This window comes from Thalassophryne amazonica, chromosome 6 (assembly GCF_902500255.1).
Source record: "Thalassophryne amazonica chromosome 6, fThaAma1.1, whole genome shotgun sequence".
Lineage (NCBI taxonomy): Eukaryota > Metazoa > Chordata > Actinopteri > Batrachoidiformes > Batrachoididae > Thalassophryne > Thalassophryne amazonica.
The window spans coordinates 40302477-40314766 of record NC_047108.1 but is presented as its reverse complement, the minus strand read 5'-3'; the positions used below and the strand labels follow the sequence as shown (position 1 = coordinate 40314766).

General features: G+C 45.9%; 1 protein-coding gene across 2 annotated transcripts in view; it reads left to right on the top strand.

Moving 5' to 3' along the window:
- si:dkey-96f10.1 (6-phosphofructo-2-kinase/fructose-2,6-bisphosphatase) overlaps window positions 1–12290 on the top strand; it is a 108108-nt gene that overhangs the window by 54090 nt on the left and 41728 nt on the right. For both annotated transcript variants that reach the window (XM_034172040.1, XM_034172039.1), the window contains exons 2-6: window positions 9168–9293; window positions 9861–9957; window positions 10123–10189; window positions 10323–10397; window positions 10481–10537. In XM_034172040.1, the coding sequence (XP_034027931.1) occupies window positions 9168–9293; window positions 9861–9957; window positions 10123–10189; window positions 10323–10397; window positions 10481–10537 (422 nt within the window). The remainder of the gene's footprint in view (window positions 1–9167; window positions 9294–9860; window positions 9958–10122; window positions 10190–10322; window positions 10398–10480; window positions 10538–12290) is intronic.

Here is a 12290-nt window from a genome sequence, read left to right as displayed (position 1 = left end):
AGTTTAGCTGTAATTTTCATAAGAAGTTAACTGTCTCTCCCCACATTTTTAAGTGTTCAGTCCTTATGTGTTCTGCATTTGTACTGGTCTCTGTGTGTATTCGGACACACCCCCTGAGCTGTCAGTTGTGTCTGTGGGTTTTGTCTCAGTCCTCCCTGTTGCTGTGTGCCTATGTGTGGGTGTTGTGCATTAGATGTTTGGTCTTGTCTTAGCTGTCCCCTTTGTGGTTAGTGTGTGTGTGTGTTGGCTTGTGTGCAGTTATGTCTCGTTTCTATGTTGGTGTGTATGTGGGTGTGTTCTCTCACAGTCTGTCACTCTTCTGTTGTCTGTGGATATATGGTATAGGCCAGTCTTTGTCTCCCCTGGTTGTGAGTCTTTATAGCTTGTGTTTAATCTTTTGGTTATTCCTTTACTCCCTCCTTCCAAGGGTTGTGCGTCTGTCACGTCCTTCACCGTTCTGCGTTATTGCATGTGTGTTTATGCACATTTGAGTGTATGTTTATGGTGTCTAATAGTGTGATGGCTTCATTTCCAGGGTGTTTCCTGTTTACCAGTTTTGGTAGTGAGTATGATTTTGGTTTTGCAGTCTGGAGTTGAACTCATTAGTAAGAAGAAAAGATTTTCTGAGTTAACTCTGTTCTCTGGGTTTGAACTTTTGGTCTAGAAGAAAAGACTCTGGTTATAAACTTGTCTTTGAGTTTATATTTCACTCCTAAGAGGAAAAGGACATTGTTTCGTTGTGCATACTCTGAGGTTTGACTTTGAAGCAGCTTCTCCAGTTTGTTTGTCACTTTTGATAAGAAGATTCCTGAGTTGATTTCCACCTCTGAAGACAGCCTCTTCAGTTTACACTCCAGTTATGAAGAAGATTTAAGTTCAGTTCTGTTTGTGTTGACACTTGCCTCCCTGGTAGAATGAACACTGCTAAGTTTGAACTCTGTTGGTGCTGAACTCACCCTTTTGATAAAGCAGGCGCCTGTGCTGAAGTCACCTTGCACCAAAAGGCAATTCTTCAGTTCATATCTCGTGTGAATTAGTAAACTGCTGTTCTTGATCATATGCCTTCTTGTCCGGCTGACCTGCTACTGGGGTTCAATTTACTCTGTCCCTACGCCCCACTGTAACAGAATGGACCCACCTAAACAGATCCTCTCAGGCAGCCTCCCTGATTTTGTTACATTTAAGACTTTTGGTGAGCAGTTTAGACTTTAATTCTTTTCGCTTTTGTTCTAACCCCAAGAAAAGGAGTGCATTTTTTAATCAAGCTTGGGACCTACTGAACTTAAATACATGGGCATTTGATGTTTTCCCTGAACTGTTTTCTTTAGAAGGCTTGTTTTATCAGGACACAACTCCAGACTGGGCATCTGATCCTGTTGGTTATTACCATTCTCATGAGATTGATCATAGCAATTCAGACACAGAGCTGTCATACGCTTAAGGACTCTCATTCCAGTGCAGACATGGATGCCTTGACTATTCAGCCTTCTTCCTTAGCCACACCAACATCACTTACTGACATTCTTGCTGTTCCAGATATAGCAGGTCTGCACACCTTCATTAAATCCACGCAGGATATCCTTTCTTCCGTTCAGAGTCTGGCTGAATCCAACACAGCCCTGCGTTCTCTCTTAACCACTATCAATAAACTATTGATGAAATTACAGTCACCAGCTGTTTTGGATGATCAGATCTCCAGAACAATCGCTCTCTCAGCTCTCAGACATTCCCTCAATAGTCTGCACACGGCCATAGTCCTTCCCCTGGAAGGTCCTCAGCCAAGCTCACCTGTCTCTGGATCACATTCCGGGGTTGATCTCCCGCCACGGCAGTCAGAGGGCCACCTGCTTCAGCAGCCACCAGAGGTCTCTGCACCTCCGCCTACCACTCCGGCCAAACCTCCCAGGTCCCCATCTTCGCCTGTGATCACCTGTGTATCTGGCAGGACCAGGAAGAAAACAAAAAAACATCGGTCCAAGTCCAACGGAGAGGGGCACCAGCAAGAAGCTGCAGATCTCCAGCCGTCACCTGTACCAGGGCTGGTCCAGGAGGAGACTTTTCGTCTCCCGATAAGACCTTCTCTGGGCTCCGGGGTGGGCCTGGGGCATTCTGATCTGTGTGTTTCCTCTTGCAGCTCAGGGTGTGAGTTGGATGTGCCATTGGTGGAGGAGGTTGACAGCTGCTTCGCCCCTGAAGATGTCATTGAGGGGTTTTCTGTTATGTGTCAGACGCGGGCAGAGGACCGGCCAGCATTTGAAGGACCCAGTATAAAATAAGCAGAGCACGGTTCAAAGGATAACAGAATTTAATAACATAACAGTGAGTGCTGAATTACAAACATATAAGTGCGCGGTCTGGCGAGGTGGAAAGACGGTGCGCTCCCAGCAGCACAAACGGTCCGGAGCCAGAACAGTTCGGACCCAAGGACCCCGCCGACACCCCCCAGGTGGCCGCGACCAACCGAGTCTGTGAAAGAAGAAACCATCATGTGAGTCCACCACTGCACACACAGAGAGACCACTCAAAGGTGTACATAAACAGCAAACACTTCCTGGCTTAATCACCAATCAGCTTCCCACCCTGCAGGCATGGAACACCCAGTTCAGTTCTCCACTGCAGTGGAAGCTGATTAAACGACTAACATAACAGCTCAGTATAATAAGGTGTGAGGGACACCACATCTACTGACTGTACTCATGTTAGTCACAAAACCTAAAGTACCTCAGGAAGTGTGCTGACGAGCGTGAGACCTCACCCCCTCCTCTTTCACAGACCATGGCACCAAACCTGGTACGGTCTCTGCATCCATGATAATGAGATGGCTCTCTAGACGACGATCTCACCCGTCTGGTCACAAGGTCGAGTCTCTGGCAAATACACACTGTGTACTCCAGACTTAAATGCAACCATGCCCCAATCCATAAAGATGCACCACAGCTGTGAGTCCTGACGAGCTGCACATGACCAGCCTCAGGTGATCAGGGTGAGGTCCTAATAACTCAGCCACACAGCCACTCAGTCCTGAACGCATGCCACCTGGAAGGAAAAACAAAAGACAGAAACAAAAGGCAGCCAGGCACCCCAGCCATACAACAGTTTTCTGCCTTGGTCCCTGATGTTGTCACAGAGGAATCACCCGTCTCTGCTCCTCCAAATGTCACCGAGGGGTCCATGGCACTGGCCCCTGATGGTGTTGACACGGAGCTGGGCACTCCCACTGCAGACCACGTCTCCTTCATTCCGGCCTACTTCACTGGAGTGCCTTCTGGGGACTCCAGTGGGGGTGTGGGGGATATTAATCCCTATGCCTTGTCTTGCAGGTCAGTGGAAGCGGAGGTGATTGTACCGACTCCAGACATCACCAAGAGGTCATCGTTCCCAGTCTCTGGTGAAGCAGTAAATGAGCCGGCCACCTCCAATCCAGTGTGCGTTGCTGTGGGGCGATCTGTTCCCACCTCTGAGGATGTTGGCATTGCCGAGGGGCTAGTCACCTCCGCTGTGGAAGATGTCTCCGGGGACCTGTCGGTCGACATGGTTGATGACGTCCACACAGCTCCTCCTGCCGCTTTCATTGATGATGACTTCATCAGGGAGTCAGCAGTTCTGGCTCTGGATGGAGAGACGAAGGAGCAGCCCGTCTACACCCCTGAATGTGTCACTGCGGAACAGTCCGCCTCCACCTCAGAGGACGTTAGCGTGGGACCGTCTGTCCCAGCCTCCGAAGACGTCACCGTGGGCCCGGACACCTCCACAACTGACAGTGACATAAGGGAGACGTCGACTCCCTCGACTGGGATCGTGATTGAGGAGCCTTCATTCCCCACTCCTGGGGATACTGGTGAAGCAGGGCTGGATGTCCCAGCTTCCACAGACATCGTAGGATTGGGGCTGGACATCCCCATCCCAGACACGGTGGAGAACTTCGGTGGGCCGTGTGACACTTCTGCTGACACTGTGGGGAACCCTGACATACCGCACGGTCGCACTTCTGCCTCCACCGTGGTCTTCAGCCGACCGATGAGCCGGTCACCTTTTACGTTGTCCTGCTCCTGCCGGCCAAAGGGCCAGTCTTTTGTTCCGTCTGTGAACTCCTGACGGTTGATGAAGCAGCCCTTCGTCACTCCTATGAACTTCAGCCGGCCGCCAAGTCGGTCACCTTTCTCTTTGTCTTCCCCCTGCCTGCCACAGAGTCAGCCTTTTGTCCCGTCTGTGAACTTCGGCCAGTTGATGAACCAGTTCCCTGTCGCTCCTGTTAACATTAACCGGACTCCTCTTTCCCCCAGGTTTTTCGTCTATGTACCTGGTCAGCAATCAGCCCCCACTTTCAGCGGTAGTCGGACTTTTCAGCAAGTTGGTCATAATGTTCCCAGTAGTGGCATTCTCCCGGGTGGTCCTTTTTTGTTTCACGGGCTGTCCACCTGTGGGCCTTCCCCCACCGCCCTCCCAGTGTTTGTTTTTCTGTGTATGGGTTTTTTTTTTGGGTGGGGGGTCTCCTTGTTTGGTGTTCCGTTTCTTGTTCCATGTCCGTTGTTTTTGTGTGTTCCTCCGGTTGTCTTTCCGGGGGGTTTTGTTTAAGCTGTCGGTGCCAGCTCTTGAAGGAGGGGGTACTGTTGTGATGTCGTCTGTGTATATGGTTTTTATTAGTTTGTCATTTGTGTATGTGTTTTCCTGCGGCTTGTCTGAGTCCTTATGTGTTCTGCATTTGTACTGGTCTCTGTGTGTATTCGGACACACCCCCTGAGCTGTCAGTTGTGTCTGTGGGTTTTGTCTCAGTCCTCCCTGTTGCTGTGTGCCTATGTGTGGGTGTTGTGCATTAGATGTTTGGTCTTGTCTAAGCTGCCCCCTTTGTGGTTAGTGTGTGTGTGTGTTGGCTTGTGTGCAGTTATGTCTCGTTTCTATGTTGGTGTGTATGTGGGTGTGTTCTCTCACAGTCTGTCACTCTTCTGTTGTCTGTGGATATATGGTATAGGCCAGTCTTTTTCTCCCCTGGTTGTGAGTCTTTATAGCTTGTGTTTAATCTTTTGGTTATTCCTTTACTCCCTCCTTCCAAGGGTTGTGTGTCTGTCACGTCCTTCACCGTTCTGTTGTGAAAGTGACGTGACACGGACCCACAACAGGGGGCGTTAATGAATGGACAATGGATAAGCCAAAAAGTAACAATTTAATGTTGTGAATCGCACAACAACGTACAGACAATAACAATATGGTGGACTGTCAATCATACACCAGGTGACGTGTGGGCAGGCTCGACGATCCCCACACAGCTTCCACCACCAACGGAGCTGAAGAACACCGGAGCCGCCAAGCCCTGCGCCCCAGGTGGCCGCTGTCTTCAGCAGTCAGACCCGGTACTGCTGGCAGAAAACAGAGACAGTCCAGATGAGTGTGAGTTCGCACACTCAGTAATCCCACAGTCTGTATTAAGTAAAGGAGGGAAAACCTCCACCTCCAATCACACACACTCGTGCAGCTCCTGGTCAACCACTTATCTGAGTTGGGGTGTGAGGCGAAGCCGTCGCTGTCACACCAAACGCCAATCCTCCAGATAAGGAAACACTCCAGGAAAACGGCTGCAAATAGAAGTTCAGGTTAAACACACACAGTGTCAGTCAGCAGAGAAATTACCTGAATGGTAGTTGATTTCTCGGCGAGGAGGTGGAGTTGCAGTCCGGTCTTTGTAGTGGTGGTGATGGGTGACAGCTTGTGTTGATTGATGACAGCTGTCACCTCCAGCAAAGCCGATGCCCTCTCGTGCTTGAAGCCCGCACTTCAAGCAGGGCGCCATCTTGTGGTGGTGGGCCAGCAGTACCTCCTCTTCAGCGGCCCACACAACACGTTCTGCATTATTGCGTGTGTGTTTATGCATGTTTGTGTGTATGTTTATGGTGTCTAATAGTGTGATGGCTTCATTTCCAGGGTGTTTCCTGTTTACCAGTTTTGGTAGTGATTATGATTTTGGTTTTGCAGTCTGGTGTTGAACTCAGTAAGAAGAAAAGATTTTCTGAGTTAACTCTGTTGTCTAGGTTTGAACTTTTGGTCTAGAAGAAAAGACTTTGATTAAAAACTTGTCTTTGAGTTTGTATTTCACTCCTAAGAGGAAAAGGACATTCTTTTGTTGTGCATACTCTGAGGTTTGACTTTGAAGCAGCTTCTCCAGTTTGTTTGTCACTTTTGTCACTGGCCTAAAAGTTCCCTGAAAAGCCTTCAGTTAATTCAAAATGCTGCAGCTAGAGTACTGACGGGGACTAGAAGGAGAGAGCATATCTCACCCATATTGGCCTCTCTTCATTGGCTTCCTGTTAATTCCAGAATAGAATTTAAAATTCTTCTTCTTACTTATAAGGTTTTGAATAATCAGGTCCCATTTTATCTTAGGGACCTCATAGTACCATATCACCCCAATAGAGCGCTTCGCTCTCAGACTGCAGGCTTACTTGTAGTTCCTAGGGTTTTTAAGAGTAGAAAGGGAGGCAGAGCCTTCAGCTTTCAGGCTCCTCTCCTGTGGGATCAGGGAGACAGACACCCTCTCTACTTTTAAGATTAGGCTTAAAACTTTCCTTTTTGTTAAAGCTTATAGTTAGGGCTGGATCAGGTGACCCTGAACCATCCCTTAGTTATGCTGCTATAGACGTAGACTGCTGGGGGGTTCCCATGATGCTGGGAGTGTTTCTTTCTCTTTCTGCTCTGTATGCACCACTCTGCATTTAATCATTAGTGATTGATCTCTGCTGTCTTCCACAGCATGTCTTTTTCCTGATTCTCTCGCCTCAGCCCCAACCAGTCCCAGCAGAAGACTGCCCCTCCCTGAGCCTGGTTCTGCTGGAGGTTTCTTCCTGTTAAAAGGGAGTTTTTCCTTCCCACTGTCGCCAAGTGCTTGCTCACAGGGGGTTGTTTTGACCTTTGGGGTTTTTCTGTAATTATTGTATGGCTTTTGCCTTACAGTATAAAGCGCCTTGGGGCAACTGTTTGTTATGATTTGGCGCTATATAAATAAAATTGATTTGATTTGATTTGATTTGATTTTGATAAGAAGCTTCCTGAGTTGATTTCCACCTCTGAAGACAGCCTCCTCAGTTTACACTCCAGTTATGAAGAAGATTCAAGTTCATTTCTGTTTGTGTTGACACTTGCCTCCCTGGAAGAATGAACACTGCTAAGTTTGAACTCTGTTGGTGCTAAACTCACCCTTTTGATGAAGCAGGCGCCTGTGCTGAACTCACCTTGCACCAAAAGACAATTCTTCAGTTCATATCTCTTGTGAATTAATAAACTGCTGTTCTTGATCATCTGCCTTCTTGTCCGGCTGACCTGCTACTGGGGTTCAATTTAGTCTGTCCATATGCCCCACTGTAACACCATGTACCTAACATCATTTGACTGTGTGTCATATTGGCTGTGAGAACAACTGTTACCTATTTTAGCTGTTCGTGGGGTTATCTCATAGGGAGATCTAAACGAACAGGTTGTTGTTCTTTTTTCACTGTTTTGTCACTGATCAGCCTGAAAAGTGTCACCACTTCGACCTCTGAGAGGTGGGTGACCTTGCTTAGGGCTTCTTTTCAGACTCGTAGGCTTGCAAACAGTTGTGGTGCATATAGAATGTTTACAACTTACTTCACCATCAGGGGCTTCATTCTTGCCTGTGGGTTAATACAGGTGTCAGGCCCCCCGCGATTCAGTTGTGCACATTCTCATTCATAAAAACACATTCACACAAACACGTTCACACCGCCGCACTTCAGCTGTTATCACGTTTTAACTCCGCTGTTATCACGCTTCTGCTCCAACCGGTTTTATCACAATTTTACGGCTCGTCCACCGAAGGTTTCACTGACCTAACACTGTACAGTTTTTTATGCACTGTTTCGGACCTGAAAGTGGTCTTTAGTTGTCTCTTGCTTTTTTTTCCCAATTGTAAACCCCAGTTGTAAACCGGTGTTGGCTCAACACGGAGCTGACAGCCCACATCAGGTGTCTGACACAGCGGGAATGAAACGAGCATGGAGCGTGAGAGCACAGCTCTGCTGTCCCTCCTGATTTTCCTTTTTTTTTTCCAGAAAGTAAAATTTAATGCTTTACAGCCAGGTTTTTGCCTCACACCTTACAGTGTTTAAGCCAAGAGACGAACCAAGAAAGACATTAGGGGTTTTTTTCCCTCGCGGTGGTCCCAGCCACATGCACACACGTGCACGTAAAGAAATTCAGTTCTCACCCGTGATCAGACTTTGCCGCTGAATTCGAATGCCTTCACCCCGGTAAGCACTGTCCTGTTAGGGAGGAGACCCGTCCCTCGGAAAAGGGTCTGTGGGAACTGGTTCCCTGGCCACGGCCGCGGACTCCACGGGGGTCCTCCGTCACGGGCCGATGGCTGTCCGGTCTATTGGCACCCGGCTCTCAAAGGACCAAGATGTCAAAGTTGTTCAGAGTTGGACCTGAAAAGAACAACTCAGTTAACACAGAAAATAATCACGCAGGAGACATTGAATTTCTTTTTCCTGATCAGGAGAGAGCAAACGAGCGTCAACCTCCGGTAACGGCCGTCCCGTCAGCTCTCAAGGGCCCCGCCCATCTGCCTCTCATATTTATTGAAATAAAGTTACATACAAGCATATAGAGGCGACAATAATACAAAATAAGAAAAAGACACAGAGTCTGGTCTCTTGTCGATATGAAAACTGTTATGGCTTTAAGCCTCCAGTCTCCTAGCCTTCCCATAACAACGTTCAGCCCTGAATCAGTGTACCGGTCACACCGCTCTTCCCTCAAGGCTGACCCATTAATTAAAGATGCACATCTGTGATTAGCAAAAACATAGCTTTAGCAAAACAGTCTGCACATTCACTAAGCCAAAGATCATCTGTTCACTTTCCCGTGTAAGCATTTGTAATGATTATTTGAACAGTTCAGTGTATATGATTGCTTTAACAATAAGTGATTAATTAAAAGAGTAATGGCACATGAACCTTCACACATGCATATATGTATATTTGAAAATACAGAACAGAATCAAAGACAAGATCAAAGACAGTACATCAAAGTAAAGACATTAATAATCAAAGAAAAGACATTAATATTTGATAATCATATTGCTGATATATAGAAAACCCTGTCATCTTTGTTAAACATGATGCAGTGTTAATGTGTTCCCTTTTTTCTGTGTGTTTCAGCATCTGTGCCACAGTTTACCAACTCCCCAACTATGATCGTGATGGTAGGACTTCCAGCAAGAGGGAAAACCTACATCTCTAAGAAGCTCACCAGATACCTGAACTGGATCGGGGTTACAACTAAAGGTATCACAGTGCAGGATTACACTGAAACATTTCACTGGGACTCGCTGCTGTGAATGCAGCTCATAAAAGTTATGTTAGGACAATGGCACTGCCCCCCCCCCCCCACCCAGCTATGCCCAAATACTTTTGACCATTTAAAGCTGGTGAAACAGTGAAACAATTATCTTGAAATTAAATGCAACAAGTTGTACTACAATCTCACGTGAAAAGCCATAGAAACAACCAACAACTGAAAGCGGTTGCTGGTTGAAAAAGCCGAACAATAGAAGCACGCAAATATTTGTTAATATTAGTAATTGAAATGTTATTACTGTCAGAATTATGTACCTGTTCCAGGAACTTTGGTCACCCAAAAAACTGGGTGGTCTGTTACAGAAAGGTGCAATATTCTGTGTTACCACATCTCAATGTCAGTTGTAGGAAATAATAGCTGGTGTCTTGAACATCTTCTTGTGTTCAGTTTTTGATCTCAAACCCAAAAGTCCTCAATGTACAGCAAAACCAAATGAAGTGGCTTTGTTTCTTCACAGCCTTTGTCTGCATCTGCATTCCTTTTTTCTGTTACAGTCTTTAATATTGGGCAGTATCGGAGAGAAGCCACATGTTCCTACAACAGCTTTGAGTTCTTCAGACCCGACAACATAGAGGCCATGAAGATACGCAAGTATGAATCTTCTGATTCTTAGTGCGTCTCCGGAGACGTGAGTGACTTTACCAGCCTTGTCTTCTTATAATATGTGATTTCCAAATATAGTATGAAGCAGTGAGTTTTTTTTGTAAAAATAGAGTTTTTTTTTTCTTTCTTTTTTTTTACTGTTTGTGTGTCTAGAGCCTGTGCCATCACGGCCCTGAAGGATGTGTACGAGTACTTCATGAGTGGGCAAGGTCAAGTTGTGGTGAGTGAAAAATACTTCCAGCTTTGATGCGCTGTTGCTGTTAATGAAGTAACACACTTGTCTGATGTGGATATACGCGGCCTGTATAATTTTAATGACGTCATCAATTAAAGCTTCTATTCCTGACTGTCAGGTTTTCGACGCCACCAACACCACACAGGAGCGCAGAGAGCTCATCCTCAGCTTTGCCAAGCAGAACAGTTACAAGGTTTGTTCTCTACTCAGTGGCACACATTACAAAACAAAACCTCACTCACTAATTCAGCGTCAGGGTTTGTCTCACCCATTCAGGTGTTTTTTGTGGAGTCAATATGTGACGATCCGGAAATCATTGCTGAGAATATTAAGGTAAGTGAACTGTGCAGGAAGTGTGTGCAAAGTTGTCCAAAATCACTGTGAGAGCTCGGTTTTTGGCCAAGAACTGATTTGAGCCGAGGTCCAGTGTACTGCCCCCCCCCCCCACTCACACACACACACACACACACACATGCACGCACTCCCCCTTGAACAAAGCAGAAAACTGTGTCACAGTGCACATCTGATATCAGTGACTCAGTCTCAATTCAGGAACACAAAATTGTAATCTTCATTTGTACAGCTCCTTTCTTCCACCAAAAACCCTTTTTAAAAATCTAAACGTTTCTAATATTAAAACATAAGTAAAGGGTGTGAGCTCTTTTGACTTTTAAAATAATTTGATTTTCGGTGACAAATTTATTGTGGGTGGCCTCCTGAAATTCACTGCATCAATGTAATTGATGATGTAAATACATCGATTTACATAACACTAGGGCAGTCACATTTATTACAGTATTCGCCAGTCGCGATTATTTTTCATATTATTTATTTCATCCACAAAGCATAAAACGACTCAGAATCTGACGTCATTGTGCTGCAGCCTCGCTCACTCTGTTTCGCTCTCGTCTTAAGGCAGGACAATAACATGGACGCTGAGGAGCGATCCGTCCTGGCGTTTGGATAAGACGGCCGATTAAAGCAGTGGCCGTCTTCTTCAAAGCCGTGTAAAATGCGGAGTTTACCAAAGGAGCTGTCGGTGAGTGTGTCTGTGTGTGTGTGTGTGTGCGTGGAGTCAACAGGCTGCAGACTGCGAGGGAGGGGGTGGGTGAGGGAGATTCCTGAATGGAGGCACGACACGCTGCTGAACCATCAGTGCACAGCGAGCGCGGAGCAGAGAGAGGATTTTAACCCGAGTGAACATGTTAAAAAACAAAACCAAAACGTGGAGCTGCCTTTACTTCTCTCTGAACTTTCTCTCCCGGTGTGCTTCTGCCGTTACCGTCCTGTTCACACCATGTGCGGGTCATATACTGAATTTATGAGATCATGGGATGAAATAAACGGTCAAATATCTTTAAAAACTTATTTAAAAAATGAGAATATATGAATGAATGTGGAGAAGCTGTGGTGATGTTCAGACACACAGATCACAAAAAGCAGGTGAGAACTCTGAACTTTAACAGCTGTTATTTTTCAAAGGTATTTGTTCAATCTTGAGCTTAATGTAGTGTTTAAGCACAAAACGTGACTGATGTGGAGAAACAATTTCAGAAATGCAACAGAAACAACCACAAATCATAAAAAGTTGCGACTGTATGTAAAATGAAGATAAAAATAAAAATGTTGCACTATTCACAGTTTCTCCACTTACAGAAGCCAAACGTTCTTCCAGAGGTGTGTAATTATACTACAATAGTAGAATATAAAGAAGGGAAAAAAAGAAAAAAATAGACAATATATTCATCAATCGCAATTATTTGTCTGACAGTTAATCGTCTCCAGAAATTCCTAATCATGACAGTCCTACATAACACTCTTCAATATGTTGCAAGGTGGGAGTGTCTGTGCTTAATCAGAGCATGAAGTCCATCATAGAGCAAGATGAAGTGAAAAAAAACCTTACCCATGATTATCTGAAGCGTGGGAGGGATGGGTACTGAATCCCGGCGCGCATTATTGCTTTTGGTACAGGAGAAAGAGGCATTTTTGCTTTTCCCAGAAGAGCTCTCTCTCTCTTTTTCTCAAGCCTCTGTGTGTGTGTGTGGGGTGGGGGGCTGTGGTTTTCTTCACACTGAAGTTGATT